Source organism: Sprattus sprattus (assembly GCF_963457725.1).
Source record: "Sprattus sprattus genome assembly, chromosome: 3".
Taxonomy (NCBI): Eukaryota; Metazoa; Chordata; class Actinopteri; order Clupeiformes; family Clupeidae; genus Sprattus; species Sprattus sprattus.
In genome coordinates, this window is record NC_137922.1 from 35,954,937 (window position 1) to 35,979,425 (window position 24,489).

The 24,489-nt window shown below is 45.4% G+C and overlaps 1 protein-coding gene across 1 annotated transcript in view; it reads left to right on the forward strand.

Moving 5' to 3' along the window:
- Positions 1-24,489, forward strand: part of pcdh15b (protocadherin-related 15b) — a gene marked incomplete at both ends in the record, with an annotated part of 193,723 nt that overhangs the window by 126,740 nt on the left and 42,494 nt on the right. The window contains 2 exons of the mRNA XM_080835675.1: positions 14,752-14,861; positions 18,168-18,308. Of these exons, the coding sequence (XP_080691801.1) occupies positions 14,752-14,861; positions 18,168-18,308 (251 nt within the window). The remainder of the gene's footprint in view (positions 1-14,751; positions 14,862-18,167; positions 18,309-24,489) is intronic.

Here is a 24,489-nt window from a genome sequence, read left to right on the forward strand (position 1 = left end):
GAATATGTATTCTAGCTGGGAGCCACTTTATGTGCATTCACAAATGTACTGTACAGCACAATATTATTTTTCTCAAAGGGCAGAGAGCTCTCCGTCTCTGAATCAATTCCATCACTTTTATTAAATTACGTACATGTTTAATGTATTCGACACTGGGGGTAATCAATCTATTTCTAACAGCTTGGTCTATGAATAAGCACTGATTCACTAGTGCCGGCTCTCTAAGTGCCATTAATTGAAAGGAAAAAGCTGGGGGGAAACTATTTCATCCAACTTCTGTTTCTTTTTTATCTTTTTGCAGTTTGATTTTGATTTGGGTTGTTCTGTGAACAATCAGGCATCTCAGCAGGTGAATACTCGATAAGGTGCATTACAAACACCCCACTTCCTCACTTTGTATTGTGTTGCCACTTCAAATAGGGGCCTTCAGAGGTTGAAAGAAACACTTCAAAAGTTAGTTATCTCTCCGCCACATAAAAGTGGCAGCCACAAGCTCCATGTTAATGGAGATACAACAATAATTACGTTTTGAAAATGAGTCCCGTATCGAGCATGTTTTGCATCAGTCGATTCAAGGAAGGATCTGCACACATGGCGCTCAGGGGTAGAATTATCATAAGCATCGCAGGTCGTATTGTGTGATTGCAAAGACACTAAACTGTTTATAACAAGAGCAGCTTTGAAGGTGTCGTAGATCATAGATCAACATCAGCTCAGCTTCTTAATGATATCCTAAGGTTTTGAGTGCTGTGAGGGGCCAAGTGAAAACTTTCAGCAGTTACACTGACTTCATCTTTGATTCTCCCATGGTGTCATACTGAAGGCAACATCATTCTCAAAGGGATATATTTCAGCTTCCTGTTTGAAGACCTGTAGAATGTCACAAACCCAAGGGTAGAGGGCCACTAGTTAAGGTAATGTAGGATACACAAGATTTAATTAACCTCCGCATAATCTGAAGTTGCAACAGGTTGTTCAGTCACTGAAGAATTGTCAGTAGAAGTCGCACTATTTGGAAAGGGCAGTTTCCAAACTCTGTGTTTGAGGTTGGGGAGCAACTGGACTTCAGTCTGCTCTTCATCTCCTCATTTCCCTCTCTTTGCCTGCCAGACATGCTCACATGGCAACCGTAACTACGGAGTCGGCGGTTGCTGTAGAAAGGTCATCTTTCCATGCTGAATAACAAAACAAAACAAAACAAAAAAATAAAAACTCAGATAGCCAACACGCCTGATGGGCTGTTCAAAGCACAGGCTTTTCCGCGACAGACGAACAGAGAGGGCTCGCAAGATAAGCGATAAGGAAGTTAACGAGGGTGATAAAAGTTCCTGCTGATCCAGATGAGAGCTGGTATGCAGATTAGAGTCTGCTGATGGAGAGCTTTGTGAAGTGGTCACAGGGCGGCTCAGATCCACACAGCCAGCCTCTGCATGAGCGAGCTGGTGCAGAATGGCAGCCATCATATCGTCCATCGTCCACACTGTGATTAGATGAGTCCCTTGCAGCATTTGAGAGACACTTTGGATGTGTCCAAACAGGCCTCTGTGAACAAAAGAGCATTCATTTGTTTGTTTGTTCGTTCATCCATCCATTCATTCATACTTATGCTTCCCCTCCCTCAAGACTATCGCAAAAAAAAAATCTGCTTTCCTGTGCTGTTTCTGCCCAAGCTGCTTTGGTAGAAAGCTCCGTTTAACTGAAGATGCTCTCACTAAATCTGGCCAGCCCTGCCATGGGAGACGTTGGCGTACCGTAATCACACTTTGTATTTTCCGCTGATGTTTATGTTCTGTTTGCCGTCTCACTCTTCCATTTCCCTGCTCATCTCCTCGCTACATCAGTAAACATGACAGAAGTTGATTTTGTGTACGGTGCAGACAAAAGTCCAACCATTTCCAGCATTTATGTTTTTCCTTTTAAAGAAGATGCTTTGAATGTGTTTATGTTGCTGTTGACGTTATGTCATGAAGTCCTAATTTCATAGGGCAATGAGCACTGCAGTAACCGGGTAGTGAGAATAGGCCATAATTCCACAATGATCATTGCGTTAGTAACGTTCACGCAGATCTCAGTAATTGTTCTACAATGGAATAAACCACACATTTCCAGTCGTGAAACAAACTTGCGTTTTACACAACAGGAGACGGAGGTTCTTGTGCAGGAGATCTGTCCGACATGAAATCAATGTTTGGGACCGCCAAGAGGCAGAAGAAGAAATTCATTTAAATCAAATCCTCTCTCTGGATAAAATGTGTGGTTTGCCCAGATCTCATCTTCTTGTCAGTGCCTCTGACATGTTTTGCTATCCACTGTCCATACCAAAATAGTGTAAAACACAAAATGCCACGAAGGAGGCACTGACTTTCTGAGGGCTATTTTGTAACGTGCCTCCTGACCCGTTCATGCATCTGAAAAAGTGCTAGCCAACACATGAGTCACCTTACCATATGCGCTACAGATCCTTTGAACATTGAGGGAATCAAAGCCTTTTTGATTCACACAGATATGCCTTTAGGCTGGAGGCGCAACAGGATGTACTTGATGACTCACACATCTGTGGTGTTTTTCCAGGTAAGAGGGCAGATACGTATAATCAGCAGCCTCTCCCTATACCTACCATGCACCTTGCTAAAAATGTGTTTCATGACCCGTGGACCGGAGAAAAGTTGCAGCATTTTTGACTCACTCTTCTCACACACATAAGTGAGACTTTTTGACATCGGTTGGCCATTTTTAGAATGACGTGAAGGCGAGACAGAGAATATGCCCTCGAATTGATGGAGCTATATTGCGACGTTATTCACCCATACCGACAGGGCTTTAGAGTGACAGAAATGCTTATGAGCATCTGTTTCAGTTAATCGACGATTCATTTTATAAATAATATACAACTGCATGGAAATATACAGTCGTATGCAAAAGTTTAGGCACCCCTGATAATCTTTATTACTTTCATTTATAAATTGTTGGGCGTTTGGATCAGGAACTTCTTTGTCACATATATAATACTACATGGACACAGTGATATTTTAGAAGTGAAATAAGGTAAATTAGATAAACAGAGAATATGCCAAATGTATAATAACAGAATTAGACAGGTGCATAAATTTGGGCACCCCAACAGAAAAATCACAATAATATTTACTGGAGCCTCCTTTTGCCAAAACAACAGCCTCTAGACGCTTCTTATAGCCTCTGATGAGTGTTTGGATTCTGGATGAAGGTATTTTGGACCACTCTTTCTTACAATACAGCTCCAGCTCTGTAAGGTTTGATGGGTGCCTAGCGTGGACAGCCTGCTTCAAGACATCCCATGTATTTTCAATTATATTCAAGTCATGGCCATTCTAGAACATTGTAGTTGTCCCTCTGCATAAATGGCTTAGTGGATTTGGAGCAATGTTTCGTGTTATTGTCCTGCTGGAACACCCAACTCCGCCGTAACTTCAGCCTGGTTACAGATTCTTGAACATTATTGTCAAGAATTTGCTGGTACTGAGTTGAATCCATGCGACCATCAACTTTAAATAGATTTCCAGTCCCTGTACTACCCACACAGTCCACAGCATGATGGACCCCCCACCTAATTTTACTGTGGGCAGCAAGTGTTTTTCTAGGAATGCTGTATTAATTTGCCTCCATGCATAATGCCTCTTGTTGTGACCAAATATCTCTATCTTTGTTCCAAAATGAGCCTGGCTTGTTCAAATGTAGTTTGGCAAACCTCAAGCGAGCTTGTTTGTGGCGTGTGTGCGGAAAAGGCTCTCCCATACAGCTGTTTTCTGTGCAATGTGCGCTGAATGGTTGAGCAATGCACAGTGACACCATCTGCAGCAAGATGACCTTGCAGATCTTTGGAGGTGGTCTGAGGGTTATTCTTGACCATTCTGACCATTATTCGCCTTTGCCTCTTTGTTATTTTTCTTAGCCTGCCACTTCTAGCCTTAGCAAGAACTGTGCCTGTTGCCTTCCACTTCATAATAAAATTCATCACAGTGGAAACTGATAGCTGAAACCTCCAGGATAACTTTTTGTAGCCTTCCCCTAAACAAAACTGCTAAACAATCTTTGTTTTCAGATCATTTGATGGCTGTTTTGATGCCCCCATGTTGCCACTGTTCAGAGGAGAATCAAAGAGAAGCACAACTTGCAATTGGCTACCTTAAATACCTTTTCTAATGGTTGGATGCACCTTTCTATGGAATTGAAGGCTTGACGAGCTATCCAGACTAATTCTGTGTTGCATTTTATCAGCATTGAGTAGGTACAGGTATTCAAATCAACAAAATTATGAGGGTGCCCAAACTTTTGCACAGCCTATTTTTCACATTTGATTTAATTTCACACCAATAAATACTGCTACACTAAATATCTTTGTCTGGAAAACACCCTAGCACTCAGTGATAACTACAAAATAAATATTTGACCACTGTGATCTTTTTTGGTGAAGACAGAGTAAATTATCATGCAGCCTTAGAGGGGTGCCTAAACTTTTGCATACGACTGTATATATGTAGTTGTGGTGCTTTTTAACATTAAGAGTAACATTACAGAGGTTGACTTTAAATGAGAGTTGGTCGTCTGTGCTTTCACGGAAACAGTGTTGATTTCAAGTTAATTTATACATGGAGCTCCCACATCTGTCCACGGACACACCCAATCACTGCACAGACCCACCCATGTTTGTGTTTATGATCTTGCACATGTTATGAAATCAGCAAAATCGATTTTGCCAAGGTGTTAAATTGGCCTGAGGTTGTGCGTTGCTTGCTTTGTGTGTTGCCAACCGCATTGCCCATCGATGAAATTTGACTAGTAATTTGAATCTTTCTTTGTGTTTTGGTAACTGTGTGTCAAGGTTGAACCTGGGAAGAAAAACAATTATCAGGACTCCTGTTTATGGTTGGCCTGCAATTTCTTTCCCTTGTTCTTTTTCCTCTTCAAATTGGTTCTCGGAGATTCTCTGAAAAGATAAAGATAATTGTTAACAATCTAAAGCACATTTCCTTATACCTGATATACAACAGCATTGTTAACAAACTAAAGCACCTTCCCTTATATACCTGGGGCCGTATTCACAAAGCCTTTTATCTTACCACTAGGAGTGCTCCTAACTCGCGCTAAAACCTTTTACGTAGGAGTAATTTCTTAAAAGTGATTCACAACGGCTCTGAGACCTACTCATACTAAGGATAATACCAACTCCTAAGCTTAAGATAAAAACTCCGTTGCTATGGATGACGTCGCTTCTCATGCACGAGTTTAGAAGGGGTGAGGACGGTGATTGGTTGTTGACAGGCTCTCTCATTAAAAACTCAGTCCTAACATCCCCCTAACGATCCCACTAAATAAACAGAAAATAAGAGAATAACCTAGGCTTCAAATGAAGTCATATTAAATAGTTATGGACAGTGCACTTAGCAGAATGCACACGCATGATGACAAGTTTGTGCATCCAACGAGAATGACGCTTTGCACGTTAAGAGAAAGAGAAATTGCCGAAAAAAACACGGAAATTGCATGAAATCAAAGAAGTAATAATTAAAGCACCCTGCAAACTATGCGTGAGGCATGGGAGGACATATGTCTTAACATAAATGCTTCATTCCCTGCCGTGTGTCGCTCTGTCGATGACTGCGAGAAGCGGTGGTATGCGCTCCAGTCACAATGTAGGATGGAGATTGCGGAGTGGACTTTAAAAGAGCCGTCGCGGCTACAGGTATTGTGTCACCAAAATAGGCCTCATGCGTATACTTGCATGTTGTAGTTCAACTGTGCTCCCGGTTGTGGATTGAGGAAGGGTGTCAAAAGCCATGTCTTGCATGGATGGCCACTGTCACCCAACAAGTGGCATCAAGTAGGTACATGGTGCCGCTCAAAAAGCTGGCGCAGACCGCGCTCTCCATTAAAATGCGCGAATCGTGAGTAGATCCAGGCCACTTCGCAACAATATCCATGATTGTGAAATTTGGATCAAACACTATCTGTGTATTAATTGAATGTACCTTTTTGCGGTTTACAAAGACGTCCTCATCTCTGGATGGAGCAATTATTTTAATATGTGTTCCATCGATGGCACCCACGACACTGGGCATTCCTGCAAACGCCAAAAATCGGCAAAAATCGTAATGTTATCAAACATTTAACTTCCGGACTGATTGGGTTGTTTCGGATAGTTGGAGACGTGATTGCATCCCGCACTAATTCTAGTAAAATGTTGATGCCTTCACGGTTTAAACGATATCTTCTCAACAATTCAGAGTCGTTCATTGTCTCCAACACGTTACGTCTGGCTTCAGCCATTTTAAGACTTTTTGTGAATAGGTCTTAGTGACTTAGGAGTCCTCATGAGGAGTTTTAAGCTGTCCTAGACTTAGGTGCTACTTTTAGGGATAAAATATTTTGTGAATTGCTCTTAGTAAAAAAAAATAGGAGTCCTAAATTTAAGACTGACACGCCCATTATTTTTAGGAGTTTCTCCTAAATTCGCCACTTATGAGCTACTTTTAGCCCTAAGATTCTTTGTGAATACGGCCCCTGATATGCAGCAGTACCATGATTTTCGGCCAATCCCATTAATTCCAACTTCATGAAGTTGCCAGTGACTCATGCAAGTAATAATCGGATGATTTGAGAGTTGGTCAAAATAGTTACAGAAGAGTAAGGGTGATGATTGCACAACAGGTGGCCCAAAAGGACCCCTTGTTGCTGCCTGATTTTTTCTGGTTGATTTTTAGAGGTGTGTGTGTGTGTGTGTGTGTGCTCGTGCGCGTTCACTTGCGTGTGCGTGTGCGTGTGTGTGTATGTGTCTGTGTGTGTTTATGTGTGTGTGTGTGTACTGTGCTATTTGGTCTGCTAATGTGACCCCTCCTCTCAGTGCCACCCCTTCTTTTCCCATTTCCCCCTCCACTCTCTGCACTCGCTTGCCTTATGCTGAGGTCAACACTGAACTGTCTCATGATGCAAGATCTTACCGGAAGCACTGAATCAATGCCCCTGTCCGTATATATACTGTACATTGTTTACTCAACCGCCCACTCTCTCATTAACTCTTTGTTTTACTGCCACACACACTCAAATCCACTATATCTCTCTCTCCTAAAAGAGATACTTCCCTAGACAGCCACACTCTCAAGAGTCATCCGGGTCTTTTCCTTTCCAAGGCCAGCGATTAGATGCCACATTATCATGCCAGGCTGCATGCAGCAGCAGCAGCAAACCCTCAAAAGTATATCACCAGGGGAAAAGTCTGCTCTAAAATCCCACTCTGAAGGAGAGTCTCTCATGCTGCCCCAGCACCGTCATGTCCCAGAGCCCTCCAGCACTTATCCAGAGTGGCCGCCACTTGAGCAGTGAGGGCATGCGCTTCGTTTTGGTGTTGTCATTTTTTTGTTGTGTTGCTCTTGCAATGCCACTCTTAGCTTGTGTAGCGTGAGCCGGACACATTGTTTAAATGCCATCCGTCATGCTGTAATGCCTCCCCAATGGTCAGGCCTAATTAGCCTCCCAACAGGATCCCACTCCTGTTCCCCTGGCCCTCCCTGGCACTCACACACACACACACACACACACACACACCCACGCACCCGCACACACACACAAACACGCACACACACACACACACACACACACACACACAAACTCTTACTCACTCTCACATTGAAAGACACATCTCTACCAATCTCTCTCAAATACGTACACACACACATACAGACAAAACACGTACACACACACACAATATCTCTCTCTCTCACACACACCTTGCGCTGTAATTAGATGACTGGGACCCCCTTCGTTGGGTTCTGTAGAGCCACCTGCTGGATTAATATGCGTCGCCCCCAGCAGTTACTGAGTCCACAGCAGGGGGTCAGGAAAACAAACAGTCCATTAGCATATCATTGCTTATTAAAGCCTTTAAACATGGCTCCTCCACACCTCCACCCACCCACACCATATCAGATAAGGAGATGAAAGCCGTTGTCAGAAGAGAATTAAGATGTCGGACAGGTGAGCAAGGCCAACAAACTGCTGTTTACAGGACTAATGGAACATACTTAACACTTGACAGAGACAACGGTAGTTGGAATCCTTGTTTCAGAAACTAATTTCTAACTAACAGCACACAGCATGCATTCTTTTTAAATGGATAGGGCCGACAGGTATCTCTAACTGTGGTATGAATGGCCCACCTTAGTTACAAATTAGTCGTAGAAAAGATTGACATCTATCATGGCTTCTTAAATGTTGCCTGGTACAGTTGTGTCATTCCCAGGATGTTACACCACCTGTGAAGTCTTAAGTTATTAGGAACGTGATTAGCATGTTACAGGTGTTACACCACCTGTGAAGTCTTAAGTTAATAGGAACGTGATTAGCATGTTACAGGTGTTACACCACCTGTGAAGTCTTAAGTTAATAGGAACGTGATTAGCATGTTACAGGTGTTACACCACCTGTGAAAACTTAAGTTAATAGTAACGTGATTAGCATGTTACAGGTGTTACACCACCTGTGAAGTCTTAAGTTAATAGGAACGTGACTATTTGCAGTATGCAGTGGCTAGTTATGTTAGCACAAGGTGTTTAATTGCTGTTCTGCCAGTCATTACCATGCTTTGAAAGTTTCAGCTCAGAGAGGTTTTAAAGAAATACTGTGGTTGAGCAGCTGGCTGGATCTGTTAGAAGTGAAATATTTGGGCACTCATACACCTCTTACGGCATCCGTTTTACCCCAGGAACCACTGGCTGTAGCACTCAAATACCAGGTTGCATAGGAGTTTGATGAAGTCTTATAAAATATGGAGCTCTCACAGCCCAGTGACTCACAAAGGCCATCAAATATTAACAGCCATGTTAAAAAAGCAGTCGTAACAAGCGCCCAGACGCTTATTCTTCTAAAAAGAAATCACTTTTTTTTTTCTCCCAAGAAATATATGAGTGCTTTTAAGGTTACCCCTTCCAATGAATCAAGGCACTTCACAAGAAGAAAATAAAATAACCTTATTGATGATCCAACTTATAGGATGTCTGCAGTGCACACCAAAGATCTAGGGTCTCACTTACTTGTGTTCCCCCTCGAGATCTTCATGCAAAAGAGTTTTCCTGGCAGGAATTGGCGGTGCTCAGTAGCGCAGACGTCAGGGGGGATTGCGGAGCCTTTGCGCTTCTCCACGTCTCTAATTAGTCTGGACTCCATCAGCCAGACGGCCTTCCCAGAGGGCCCCCGCAGCTCTCCATATAGCAGCTCGGCTTGGGTCAGCCCGCCACCGGGCCAGATCTCAGCCGGAGCAGTCAGCTGTTGTCTGAGGCGCTGCTTTGTTTTGCTGCCAAACGGTCGACCCTGGCCACAAGGCTCAGTGCGCAGACTTTTGATGTAAGAAAGAGTGATTATCCCGGCACATATCCTCTCTCTCTCTCTCTCTCTCTCTCTCTCTCTCTCTCTTCATGCCCCCCTCTCCCACCCCAATCCCAGACTAACGATAAAACTCCCAGCCAGAAGCCTGATGAGACCCCAGCAGATCCAACCCTGCGCCTCCACGGCCTCCACGGCCTCCATTCCCCTCTCTGGGGCTTCTCTGTGGCGTGTCCAACGTCTCAATCAAGCCCTTGCTGCTGATCGGGGCTGCTTCCTCTGTTGCTTTGCACTGACGTTTGGGCCCAGTGGCATTCTCACTGTGAAATATTGATGTTGCCTTAAATAATGTAGCGCTTATATCTTGCTAATCTGGGTAGTAGCCACCCCCCCCCCCCCCCCCCCGTCTGAGATTGATGGGAATGGGGGGGGAAACATCAGAGGGAGAAACAGGAGCGAGCCAGATCGTCTATCATGAGCTAGAGGATTTTTTTATGATTTTCTTTCATGTTTTCTGGTCATGTTATTAGCTTTGACGTATGTCCTCCCCCTCTCATTGTTCACAGTGTGTTGCCATTACTGTAACTTATCATGCTGTAATCATTTAGAAATATGCCTGATATGCTTTAATACCTTAAAAACACCCATTTCCGGTGAAATTATGCCTTTGCCATTGCATTAACTTTCTGGTAAAATAAAGGACTTTGCTACTGTGTGCTAGTGTTCTAATTAGATGAGTTTTCAGTGGCTTTGTCCACTATCAGGTTAGGTATGTGTTTCATTGCTTTGCCCTCAGTTGATCCAGTAGTCATTCCTACGAGTAAAAGAAAGAAAGAAGAGACCAATTACCCAATCCACTCTTCATCACAGCCCTAATGCCCAGGGAGAATCAGGTCCTTGTTTGTTAGATCCAAACTCCGATTCAGAACAGCTCAGCCGATACCTTACATTATCGCTCTTCAATGCATACATAATGCATGACACGCTCTGTCATGCCCTCCTGCAGACGGAGAAATGTGTGTGTAGTTTTGTTTTGTGTGTGTATGGTGCTGTTTGCGTTTGTGTGTGTGTGTGTGTGTGTGTGTGACTGTGTGAGCTTTTGTGTGTGTGTGAGTGCGTGTGCGTGTGAGACTGTTTGTGTGTGTGTGAGTGTGTGTGTGTGTATGTATTTGTGTGTGTGTGTCTGTGTCTGCAGACGCCCCCCCACCTCTTGGGTTCAGGAGCGTACTTGTTGACCTTTCTCTCTTGTTTGCGAAGGACACGCTCAGTGTGGTACCTGGTTGGCAGCGGTAGTGATCCCAAACAGTTTGAAAAGGTCAGCTCGTAATCCGCAAGCAAAACCTTTAAAACATTCCAAAAGGCTTTTAGCACAGTCTGGGGAGGAAAAAACGAATAAGAAGCAAGCAGTCTGTGTGGTGGTTCCTAGAAAAAAAAAACTGTGGCCAAGTATGTGTGCCACTCTACCCACTGAGACACAAAAGGCATAAGCACACACACATACACACATATGCACACTCATATACACGCACACCCAAAGAGAGACAGACACACACAAGCACACACCCCCACAAACTCACCATTAACACACAAATGTTGGATATCAAAAGCATATATATCATTTCAAAATTAATTTCCGTTTACCATGTTATCTCCACTCCCTCCGGAATCACAGGATTACCTTGTAATGTGTTGCGGACGGAAACCGAGGTCTCATTAGGTTTTGGTCGTGGTGAATTAGCACGCTGTTTTTTTTGGCAATTACTGTAAGCAAACCACCTGAAAGGGCAGCACAGACATTTAATCAAAACTCATGCCGGTGCCAGCTGGCGTTCGACCTTACCCTCTCCGGCGTCAACGTCTGACAGCTTCACAACAGTGGCCCTGTCAATAATATGCCCAACATATATAAGTATATATGAAGATATACTCCACTCTGTGGGGTATGATATTGTTTTGTCAGCTTAGACGGTGTTAAGATGCCTCAAGCTGCTCGGGAGAAAGCTTTGGCCCTGTTCCTGGTTTGGTTCATTAAAAGAGGAGAATTTCAAGCAGTGCCGAGCCCCACCTCCTGAGGAGTTGTTTTGTTGTTGTTGGCGTTGTCCTATATCTCCTGCTGGAACACTTTGATTTGATTATTTGCTGCCGTGTTTTATATTCTAGCTGACAGATGTGGTGCTGTTGTCACGACATTTGCTTGGCCTGGTGTCTCGAAATGATGTCAGCCAAGTCATGTTGCTTTTTCAGACGATGCTGCTGGAACTGAGATTGAATGTCATGATACCCCTATTGTTTTATTAGCCTGAGTTGAGGCTCTTCCAGTTTTGATATACAATTTTCAAATATCTCGTTTCCTTTTACCATCCTTTTAACCGAACACATTTCCCTCTGAAATAACTGAACTGTGTCCAGGATAGGTCCTGTGTTCGCAGTCATGTTTAGTTATATATTTTTTGCATAATGGTGTCTCCAACAAGTTTAACAGCGCAATGTTGCTTCTCCTGATCAGCTCAGATTCATGATATATGGGTTGCTAATGCATGCCACACATTTGGGGGTCACCTCAAGGTTACAGATGGGTAGGATAAGGTCTTGTGTCAGCCATGGCATTTTGTTTTGTTCTTTCTGGCATGACAATCTTAAGTCACAAAAAAGTCTTGCCTGAGCAGATTCTGGTTTTGTCTTGCGCCCTGTACCCCAAATTTACATTGCAATTTACAGTGCAATACCAGGCACACCAGGCGTGTCATGGCAGTGGCATAAATGCCATTCTCCGTATTACAAGTCAGAGTACCACCAAAATGATGTTGAAGCTGTTATTTTAGTTCCATAAATGTTGTTCAGGAGCAGGATCCGGTCTTGTTTAAGATTGCCCTTCCCATCATCCGTACCCTGATGAGGAGGCAGCACTGGGCCTCTCTCTCTTTCTCTTCCTCCCTGAGCCTCAGATTAATGTTGCCGTGGAGCTGGCCAGGGTCCTGAAATTGAGGGAGCCGATGACGGTGCCGAGCTCAGGGCTCAATGGACCTCATTAGACGCCCTATGCTCACGGCGCAAGCACACTCACTCTGTGTGTGTGGGTGTGTGTGTGTGTGCATGGGCATGTGTGTGTGCGTGTTACCAAGAGTGTTTGCGTTAGGAGTCTTATCTGCAAATGCACAGTTCGTCAACTTGTGCCAGCCATGAGAGTGGGCGAGTTTTAGGAGGGACATTTAGTGTGTGTGTGTGTGTGTGTGTGTGTGTGTGTGTGTGTGTGTGTGTGTGTGTGTGTGTGTGTGTGTGTGTGTGTGTGTGTGTGTGTGTGTGTGTGTGTGTGTGTGTGTGTGTGTGTGTGCTTCGAGGGGAGATTACCAGTGTGAGCAGAAGAAAAACACGTTCCAGCCTCCCTATTTTTCACCACCTCCTTTTGCATAGCCAAAACCTGAAGTGAGTCAACCAGCACAGTAGCATTTTAACCCACACACACACACTGACACACATACACACACACACAGACACACTGTACATCTAAATGTAAAAGCAGTATGTCTTGTAACAGCACAAACTTGTATAAGACATACACCGTGTCAATTAATTAAAGTTGTTTTAGATCCATGCTACATCACATACAGTGAGTGTTTGTGTGTGGTTGTACATACAGTATGTGCATGATGTGTGTGTGATTTATTTTTTCTTCCTGAGATGCGTAACATCCTGTGAAGTTGACCTCTGACCTCTTTTGATTCAGCTCAGTATTGGATTTTGTTGTCCTGTGTCCTTGATTTTTCCCTCCCTGCCTCTATGCATTGTGCCGCCTCCCCACTCAACCACAACAAAGTCAGAAGCAGCAACGATTTGCCCTTAAATTCAATCTACAAGCAGGCAATATGACACACGCCGCAAACACGTGGTCATTCAGCACCATTGCTCCACCCTTCACCTAGTGCTACACCCAATCTCATACAGAATCATGGAGACAATAAAGGTTGCGGCCATGGTACTTGGAACTACACCGTCAGTGGTTGAGAGCACCGTCTCACAGAGGCTCTATGCCCAGTCTCTGCATGCACTGCAGGCATCAGATTGTAACTATCTGCCTTTTTCCTCAAGGCCATTGTTTCGGTTATCTCGTCATTTTTATTACAGGCCTGTAGTCGACGCAAAACAGGTTAACCAGAGACTCCAGATTAGATGACTGTTTTTTCTTAAATTTCTCCTAATAAAATCATCTCCAAACCCCCCTCGTATTGATGTTCAATGTCGGTGCCAAACGTGGAAAAAAGTGGGCTGAATTGCCATTTGGCAGCCTCGTGTTGTGTCTCCTGCCAGAACCTCCCGTTGACTCTATCATTTTGCTGGGCTGTGTCGTGATAAAAGGCGTTTATAAAGAACGGTGCTGACCTTCTCCGCATCTCGGGATATTAGACCCACGTCCAGCTCCTTACCGCTCAGTGTTACATATACCCACTGCTCAGGTGGTGTTGACGCTTAACACCTCAATCTCAGCATGGAAGGGAGGGTGGGGAGTTCCTCTCATACCGGAGGAAAAGGACTTCTTGGACTGACCCTTATGCAATAGCAATGCAAACAGTTTCCTCTCTGCCATTGCCACTGCATAGCTCTCTGTGTGGTCTTTGCATCAGTCAGTGTAGTTGTTTGAGCCAGAAGTGTGTGTGTAAGCAGTATGGCAGGGTATGAGGCTGGAGGAATCCTCCATGTTGGAGTGTCCACTGCACGGGGTGCTGAGGTTCGTCTCAGCCAGAGTCTCTACATGCGGGAGAGAGATTCCTCTTGCTCTCTAGGAAAAGGTCATCATACAAGAACTCCTGAATGTTCTCCTTAAGCAGTTTTGTCCATTATTTATGTTTGCTCCCGTGCTCGTCAGTGTTGCTGTTTGCACCAGCAGCATGGGGAAGCAGGATTTGCACACATGCTCCAAGCCCAACTTTACACTGTCTGTTTTTGTCTCCCTGCCTCAGGTCGTCACGGCAGATATTCTGTTCTGCAAAAGTGCTTACATCTCCTCCTAAATTGTGTTGGAATTGTGACATAAAGTGAAATATATCTAACAAATTAATGATCTGTGTAATAGCACCCAACTCGTGTCCCTATGCTAGCATATGCACAGGCCAAGTATGAACATGCTTTGACTCATTGTTGCTGAATCTGCTCCACTGTACTGTAGTGTACGGGTTTGCAATAGTTTATTTACAAAGTAAGAGTAACACAGTTATATCAAGTGTGACACAGTATCCACACCATTAACTTTCTCTTTGAGTTGGTCTTTATGAAGCCCAAAAATATCCTTCAAACTACAGAGTGATTGTGCTGAATTAAAATTGTGTCAACACCAATTGTAAGACAGTATGCTGAGACTTTATTTTTGGTTTGACTTTCTCTCCTTGTTCTTTTTGTCCCTGCCAGGTTTCCTCCCGTGAGTGAGAAAGCCCCCATAGGGAAGGTGGTGGGGGTCATACTGGCTGCAGCCATCAACCAGACAATCATCTACTCCATTGTTGAGGGCAATGAAGGAGGTGAGTGCATACACACACGCATGCACAAACACGCACACTACACACGCACGCACGCAAACACACGCACACTACACACGCACGCACGCACACACACACGCGCGCACACACACACGCACACACACACGCACATACGCACGAACACTACTGTCACACACACAGAGACACACGCACTACCCAAACACACACACACACGCACGGACAGTCACACCTCCATGCACATCTATTGTACATAATTCACATACTCCATACACAGCACCACACACACACAGGTCCACCCACACAAGCACACATTCTCAGTACATATTCATAATCACACATACACATGTATCCTAAGCAGCTTCAGCCTGCAGTTCACACCACGCACAGCCTCTGCATATGGTTTAGGATATGACCCAGAATGCAACAACAGCTGAACCTGAATTGAAAGTCTTTTGCCATGGCCATTCACACAGTGATTTTCCTCATCATGGTGCTTGACCTTGTTGCCTTGGAGATCAGGACTTTTAGTTGTACCATGACAATATCCACCAACGGGGGGGAGTTTCTTTTGCCTTTAAGGGCATTCTGTACCCCATTATCTGCCCCAGAACATGCCTCTATACTGCATGAAAAGATCCATAATGTGTTATTCTGCACCTATTTTTACACACCTTTGGTCAAGCGTCCCCATTGTTGACGCAACACACTCCTTCACCGAGTGCAGCTTTACTCTTTTGAAAGAAACACTTGCATCTCCCAAAACACAGAAACACACAAACACACACAGACACACAGACACACACATACACACACACACACGCACACACACACACAAACAAACATTGTGTTGCCTTAACTGCCATCTGCAGCCTTATTGCAAGGCACTCCAACAACACAGTATTGTTTGAAAAGACATAGTTGGAGTCACTGTTCTTGTTAGGTGTGTGTGTGTGTGTGTGTGTGTGTGTGTGTGTGTGTGTGTGTGTGTGATATATACCCTTGCTGTAGCAAAGTACACTCACTGTGGTGTGTGTGTGTGTGTGATATACCCTTGCTGTAGCAAAGTACACTCACAAACTGAAATGCACATATAACTCCATGTGAAAACCTTGAAGGTCACAGTTACACTTTGAAAATGCACGATGCTTACAGGGTCCTTTTGAAGAGAATAAAATCAGAGAGAACTGAAGTGAGTCTTTGGTCGAATCAGGAGCAAAAGGGAATCTGTATCATCACACGCCTCACTTCTGTTTGAGCTTCCGCTACTGAAATAATGAGGATGCTTAAGGCAGGAGCGACCCCACTGTATAGTTTTATGTCAGAAACATCAGACATGCTGTGGTCCATTTGATGCCTATAAGTAGGTTACATGAACTGAAAATGAAATGAGCATATGTTGGAGAAGACCTGAACTGAAGGGTCTGCAGGCTGAGGTTTCTAAAGAGTGAGTGAATGAGTGAGTTTGCCTGAAGTGGGTTTTGGTGTAGTGCCCCGTGAAAAGAAAGAGGATCTTTGCAGTGCAGTTTTGAGGTATCGGCAGCATCATAGAGAACAAAGGAAACTCATAAATGTACTAGAGAAAATGTTTGCCAGAGTCTTACTGATCACACTGTAGGCAAGTACAGCAATGGACAATAGAAGAGGAAGACATCAAGTTTTTTTGGACAGGAAAATGCAAAACAGCATGTTATGTCACTTCACCCCACCATCTTTGGCCTTTCTGGAGACCTTTATTGATTCCACAAAATCCTTCAACACTCTTCCTAAATCTCCTGAAGGATGCACGAGACAGGCATGGAGGGGTGTGAGCTGTGTTGGGGAAATCAAACAAAGGTTGGCCTTGTGTAACACTTCCAATGTCAGGTCAGACAACAAGAGCCGCCGCTGCAGAAACGCACGAATGAAACAGATCGTGCTCCTTCATCATGGGGACAGCCTTGAGGTCTGAGAGCATCAAAAGTCACTACCCAGGGACGGTTTCAGAGCAGGCCTGGCACCTATTCAAAACAGTCTTCATTAATAGGCTGTCGCTTGTCAAGTGAAAAATAGGATACAGATTGCTACAGGGCTTCAAAACATTACCTATAAAAGCATAAATATTACGTTGCTGTGGTCTCAATATGCTTAACACTGTAACGGCAACCCCCCTACCGTCCGACTCTATCAACACTGCTTAATTGCATTGGTTTGTTCTGGTGAAGGGCCTGCGTGAGGGGATCCTAGGCGTCACCAGTCAGGCAGTTTCACCAAGCTCCGTGTGAGAGTCAGCAGGAGCTGCTTGTCAAGAATTGTCTGGCCGCAAGACATAACATTAAAAGGCCTGTTTTCTTTGCAGAGTATTGCATGATTGTACTGAGTATGTGACTGTGTTTGTAATGGTGTGTGTGCATGTGTGTGTGCGTGACCATGTTTTAAGTGTGCTCCAGCATTAGTACACACAGAAACACACACACTCACTGATAATGACCACGGCGCATAGCTGGGCAAAGGGGTGTGAAGACGGCACCACCGGCAGGAGCAGGACGCTCACATCAGGCCCCATCTGGCACGTCCCTTCATCTGGCATGAAAAAGAGCCAATCGAGTTGGAGGCGTTTGCTCTCATTAGGCAGACTGGTGGAGCCGGGAGGAAGACAAGGAGGAGGAGAGCTCCGCTTCCTCAAGCACAACCATGGCGGTGGATCTCTCACACTCATGTCGTCCGGAGTCATTACGGATGGTTAAAGAGGGCCTGCTCAAAGCCTGTGTTTAATGTGGAAGGGCTTCTTCCCTTGTTAGATGTCTGTCTCTGTCTGTCTATCTATCTATCTATCTATCTATCTATCTATCTATCTATCTGTCTGTCTGTCTGTCTGTCTGTCTGTCTGTCTGTCTGTCTGTCTGTCTGTCTGTCTGTCTGTCTGTCTGTCTGTCTGTCTATCTATCTGTCTATCTTTCTGTCTGTCTATCTATCTGTCTATCTATCTATATACCTGTCTATCTATATGTCTATCTATCGATCTATCTGTCTATCTATCTATCCATCTATCTATGTTATTTCTCTCTCTCTCTCTGCATCTAACTCTTGATCTCTTTCTCTCACCATCTCTCAAACCAAAGCAAAGGACTTCTTTGTGGATGTTAATGAAATCCTTGAGATCCAAGACATCACAGAACAAAAGAACAGTCAGTGGTTGAGAACAGCAGTGGTGGCGACATGGCAATTAAATACATTTCAGCAAGTGGTAAAAGTGTTCCGCAAAAAAGTTAATTCTTTCTCCTCCTGTTTCTCTCTATCTCCCTCTCTCTCTCTCTCTCTATTTCTGTCTATCACTGTGTGTTTTGCTAGGTGAGTTTGCCTTGAACAACAACACAGGCGTGATCACCACAGCGAGGCAATTGGACTTTGAGACCAACAGCAGTTTCCTCCTGCGGGTGGAGGCTGACTCTCTGGAGGTGGCCTCATCAAACCTCCGCGCCCCGGCAAAGAGTAAGAACCACATACACACACACACACACACACACACACATACACACACACACACACACACACACACACACACACACACACACACACACACATCCGCATAACTTCACCCTGATACACATGCAGACATCTGTTGTAACACACACAATATTCAGTGTACAAACACATTCACATCTTCCCTCCAATTAAAACTGACCCATTTGTAGACATAGAACTCTTAGGCTAAAAGCCTTGTGCAGATACTATTATTATTGATTTGCTGTCAAGAATGCTGTCTGTGTCTGCGTGTGGCCATGAGTGTGTGTGTGTGTGTGTGTGTGTGTGTGTGTGTGTGTGTCTTCTTTTTTGTGTGTCTAGCTGTGTGTTTTGTTAGTTTATACACTTGAAACATCTTGATAGATATTGACGCAGTCTCTCTGGACATCATGCCATTCAATAACAAAGATGACAAGGCTTCATTACATTTTTGTTGTCACTCCATTCCTGTGTGTCGTGTTAAATAGAGTGTGTGACTGTCCAGGGCAGCCGTGTCTGAGTGAGCACATTAGATTGAGTATGACATCTCCTCAGTGGCACTGACCTTCTGATTTATGTTCGGAGGAAAATACAGCAATAACCACTTCAATAGGAGGAAATTGACCTGGTTGTTGCTTTTTTCACTTAGGCTCTGCTTCTTGATATACAGCCGCGGAAAAAATTAAGAGACCACTTCAAAATTATCAGTTTCTCTGGTTTTACTATTTATTGGTATGTGTTAAAGTAAAATGTACATTTTTGTTTTATTCTATAACCTACTGGCAACATTCCTACCAAATTTCAAATAAAAATATTGTCATTTAGATCATTTATTTGCAGAAAAATGACAATTGGTCAAAATAGCAAAAAAGATGCAGTGTCTTCAGATCTTGAATAATGCAAAGAAAACAAGCTCATATTCATTTTTAAACTACACAATACTAATGCTTTAACTTAGGAAGAGTTCAGAAATCAATATTTGGTGGAATAACCTTGATTTAAAATCACAACTTTCATGTGTTTTGGCATGCTCTCCACCAGTCTTTCACATTGCCGTTGGGTGACTTTATGCTACTCCTGGCGCAAGAATTCAAGCAGCTCGGCTTCTTTTCATGGCTTGTGACCATCCATCTTCCTCTTGATCACATTTAAGAGTTTTTTTTTATGGGATTCAGGTCTCGAAATTGGGCTGGCCATGACAGGGTCCTGATCTGGTGATACTCCATCCACACCTTTACTGGCCTGGCTGTGTGGCATGGAGCATTGCCCTGCTGGAAAAAACACTTCTCAGAGTTGGGGAACATTGTCAGAGCAAAAGGAAGCAAGTTTTTCTTCCGGGACAACGTTGTACTTTGCCTGGCTGAGGTTTGTAAAAGACCATAAGGATTGAACCAAAGCCGACTGGAGGGTCTCCTAGTTCGTCTTCTTTGATGAGTCCAATTTCACAGTAGGTGCAAGACTCTGTGGCTTGTAGGCCTCTCCAGGTCTCCGTCTAACCATCAGACGACCATGTGTTGGGCAAAGCTGAAAATTGGACTCATCAGAGAAGACGAACTAGGAGACCCTCCAGTCCGCTTTGGTTCAATCCTTATGGTCTTTTACAAACCTCAGCCAGGCAAAGTACAACATTAGTATTGTGTAGTTTAAAAAAGAATATGAGCTTGTTTTCTTTGCATTATTCGAGATCTGAAGACACTGCATCTTTTTTGATATTTTGACCAATTGTCATTTTTCTGCAAATGTGTGTACATACATCTACTGATGCCTAATCTGGACACATCTTCAGTGATGTTCCTGGGATCATTGGACGTTTCGGGTCTTTCAACATCATACGCCCTCCTCCAGGTGACCCAGCCGGGGCTGATCAGACCCCAGCTTGTGTCCAGATGGCTAGCTAGCTACCATGACTCCATGGCTCCCCTCTTTTGAGCCACAGCCATCTTGAGGCTCTCTCTGCCGCATCGGTGGTACTGCGGATGGCTCTCCTCTTTCTCTCACCCTCGATACCCAAACTACTGAAGGCTCTGGCCAAGGAACGGGCTGCAAAACCTCTGCATCCAACCTCCACAGGGAAACACCTTGCTCTCCAGCCAGCCTGCTGGCAGTCACTGACCAGTCCTGCGTACTTGGAGAGCTTCCTCTCGAAAGCTTCTTCCAGGCGATCTTCCCACGGGACTGTCAGCTCCAGCAGCACTGCTTGCTTGGTGGACTCAGACACAAGGACAATGTCTGGGCGCAGGGTGGTGACTGCAATATGGCTGGGGAACTTCAGCTGGTGTTCAAGGTCCAGCAACAACTGCCAGTCTCTTGCAGACGACAGGATGCTTGCAGATGATGTTCTTCTCGCGGGAGTTGGCTTGTCCCCGGCTCTGACAAAGGCGATGGTTTTCTTGGAGGGTCTGAACTGCTTTGCCCACTCCAGTCCTATGCTGATGGCTTCAGCAATGGTCTTGAGGACTTGGTCATGCCTCCACCTGTACCGACCATCTCCAAGTGCCCTTGTACAGCAACTGAGGATATGTTCCAGGGTTCCTCGCTTGGAACACAGTGGGCAAGCTGGTGTCTCTGCTATGCCCCATATGTGCAGGTTTGATGGGCTTGGAAGCACATCATACACTGCCTGGATGAGGAATTTGATGCAGTGAGGCTCAGCTATCCAAAGCTCAGCCCAGGTCACTTTCCTTTCGACCACATTCTCCCACCTCGTCCAAGCTCCCTGCTGCTTCATCCCCACTGCCTTGCAGGTTCTCGTCTCCTCCACTGCTGCTCTCACCTCCTCCTGAACAAGTCGTCGCCCTTCCTTCCCCCTGGTGTTCATTTGGGGAGTTGGAAAGGATCCTAGCCCTGCCCGGCCTCGTGTGACCACTCCCACCAGGCTCCTGTGACGCAGCCTTGCATCTGCCTCTTGTACTGCTTCCTCTGCCCTCCATTTCCTGCCAGTCCTCACTTGGATCCCTGCCTTAGCCACCTTCGGATCACTTGAGTCCCTGTACTGAACCACTTCTCTGGCTCTAGTTACCTTAAATTCTTCCTCCAAGGATTTGAAAGGCAGTTGCAGTTTGTTGGTGTTCCCGTAGAGTGCAATGCTGCTCAGGCTCCTTGGCAATCCAAGCCATCTCCTGAGGTGATTGCTGACTTTCCTCTCCAAGGTCTCAACTGTCGAGATAGGGACTGCATAGACAAGTAGGGGCCACAGGATCCTGGGAAGAATGCCATGTTGGTAGACCCAGGCTTTAAACTTCCCAGGTAGACCTGACTTGTCCACGGATTTCAGCCAGCCATCCAACTCAGTGCAGGTTGACTGGATAGATGTTGTGTCTCTCAGAGAGCAGTCAAAAACCTTGCCCAAGCTCTTGACTGGCTTCTCTGAGATGGTTGGAATGGCTGTGCCTGTGATGTTAAACCGGAACTTGTCCTCCACCTTCCCTTTCCTCAGCACCATTGATCTGGATTTGGCGGGTTTGAAACGCATCCTGGCCCATTCCACCAGCTTTTCAAGTCCCTTCAGAATCCACCGGCAGCCTGGGACTGATTCTGTCATGACTGTGAGGTCATCCATGAATGCCCTGATGGGTGGTTGCCGTTGTCCGGAATTTGTGAGGGGCCCTCTGCACTCTGGCTCAGCAGACTTAGTGAGCATGTTCATGGCTAGGGAGAACAATGTCACAGAGATAGTACACCCTGTGATAATACCGATCTCCACCTTGTGCCAACTGGATGTTGTTCCTCCTGAAGAGACCCTCATCCTGAAATTGCTGTAATAATCAGCGATGAGGTCTGTACACATGCTGGGTACATGATGTTTTCTTAAGGTGAGCTGAACCAGCTTGTGTGGAATGGAACCGAATGCGTTTGCCAGGTCAAGCCACAACACTGACAGGTTGCCCTTGTTCTCTCTGGCCTCCCGAATGAGCTGTGTCACCACACCAGTATGCTCCAGACATCCTGACATTCCTGGAATGCCGCCTTTCTGGACCGATGTATCTATGTAGGTGTTCTTTGCCAGGTAGGTACACAGCCGTTTGGAAACAGCACTGAAGAAAATCTTTGCCTCAACACACAGCAGGGAGATAATGCGGAACTGGTCTAGCTGAGTGGAGTTTTCCTCCTTTGGGATCCATACCCCTTCAGCCACTCTCCACTGTTCAGGGATCCTCCCTCTTCTCCAGAAGACTCGCAGGATTTTCCACAGACGCAGCAGGAGTTTGGGACAGTTCTTATACACTTTGTAGGAAGTGCCACTTGGTCCTGGAGCAGAGCTTGCCCTTGCTTTGCGGACAACCTCCCTAAGTTCCTTTAGCTGCATCTCCGACATGTCGAACTGCACTTCTGGTTCAGGGGGTTCTATGAGGTTGTTACACTCTCCTAACTCCTGCTCTCTTGCGGGGTCGCTGTACGTCTGCTTCAGATGTTGGTCTATATCTTCCTGCGAGGAGGCCAGTTTGCCACTGCGCTTCTGCCCCAGCAAATCCTTAGTGAACTTGAAGGGGTTAGCGATGAAAGCAGTACGTTTACGTGCCCTCTCACGCCGCCGCCTCCGATGCCACTCAGCCCGTCGGAGAACTCTGATGTTTTTCCGAAGGATGCACATTAGCTGGGCCAGGCCAATGCGTTCCTCTTGTCCTGCCGCCTTGTACTGGGATTTCAACGCTTTCATCTCCTGCCTGATGTTGTGGATCCTTACAGCTCTTTGATTCTTTGAGTAGGATGTTCCAGGGCTTTTCTTCTCCTCCTCGCCAAACCGTTCAGCTGCGATGCTGACAATGATTGTCGTCATACCTTGTAGCTTCCTGTCGGCCTCTCCTTTCGCCATTGCCTCCAGAATTTGGTCGACATCGTCATCAAACTGCTTCCAGAGTGAGGTCATGCTAGCTGCAGGCCATTTGATCCGCCTCCTGTCAGACTTGATGCTCGAGGGATTAGTTTGCAACACTTGGAGGTTCTGGGCACTATGGGGTGACTCCGGGCCTGGCTCCTCCTGCGTCTCACCAGGTGTAACACCTGTGCGTTGTGCTGCTTCTGCTCCCAACGGGCACTTCATCCTCGCTTGGTGGATCTTTAAGCCATGGATGTTCTTGCAGATTTTACCGCATGTACACTGCTTGCTCATAGTCGTTTGTCCGTTGCCTGGGTCTGTCACCGTTGTATCTGTCAGACGGGGTTGCTCATCCTCCCCCCCTCTCGGGCACCCCTGGGGGTATTTTTCCATTAAGTTCATCGTAGCTTGTTTGGGTTCCTCCTCTCAGAGGATGCAGATTGGGTTGCTGACCCTTTCTGCCCCGGCTGCCGTCTCTCCGGGCTGTCACTGACTCTCCAGTCGTCACCACACTATTCATGGTTGTCATCCAGTCTTTCCTGGCTGTCACTGATCACTCAGGGTATACAGTGTGTACATACATCTACTGATGCCTAATCTGGACACATCTTCAGTGATGTTCCTGGGATCATTGGACGTTTCGGGTCTTTCAACATCATACGCCCTCCTCCAGGTGACCCAGCCGGGGCTGATCAGACCCCAGCTTGTGTCCAGATGGCTAGCTAGCTACCATGACTCCATGGCTCCCCTCTTTTGAGCCACAGCCATCTTGAGGCTCTCTCTGCCGCATCGGTGGTACTGCGGATGGCTCTCCTCTTTCTCTCACCCTCGATACCCAAACTACTGAAGGCTCTGGCCAAGGAACGGGCTGCAAAACCTCTGCATCCAACCTCCACAGGGAAACACCTTGCTCTCCAGCCAGCCTGCTGGCAGTCACTGACCAGTCCTGCGTACTTGGAGAGCTTCCTCTCGAAAATTATCTAAATGACAATATTTTTATTTGAAATTTGGTAGGAATGTTGCCAGTAGGTTATAGAATAAAACTAAAATGTACATTTTACTTTAACACATACCAATAAATAGTAAAACCAGAGAAACTGATAATTTTGAAGTGGTCTCTTAATTTTTTCCGCGGCTGTATATATCGTACAAAATGAGCATGGAATCATTTGTAGTATTCACACACACACACACACACACACACACACACACCTTATCTCCCGCACCATGTAAACCAGGTGTTGAAGTGAGAGAAAGTCAAAGCGAAGTGTCTCCACATTTCCCTGAGGACTCCCACCACGCAGTAGATTAAGGCCTCATTATGAGTGTGTGTGTGTGTGTGAGAGAGAGAGA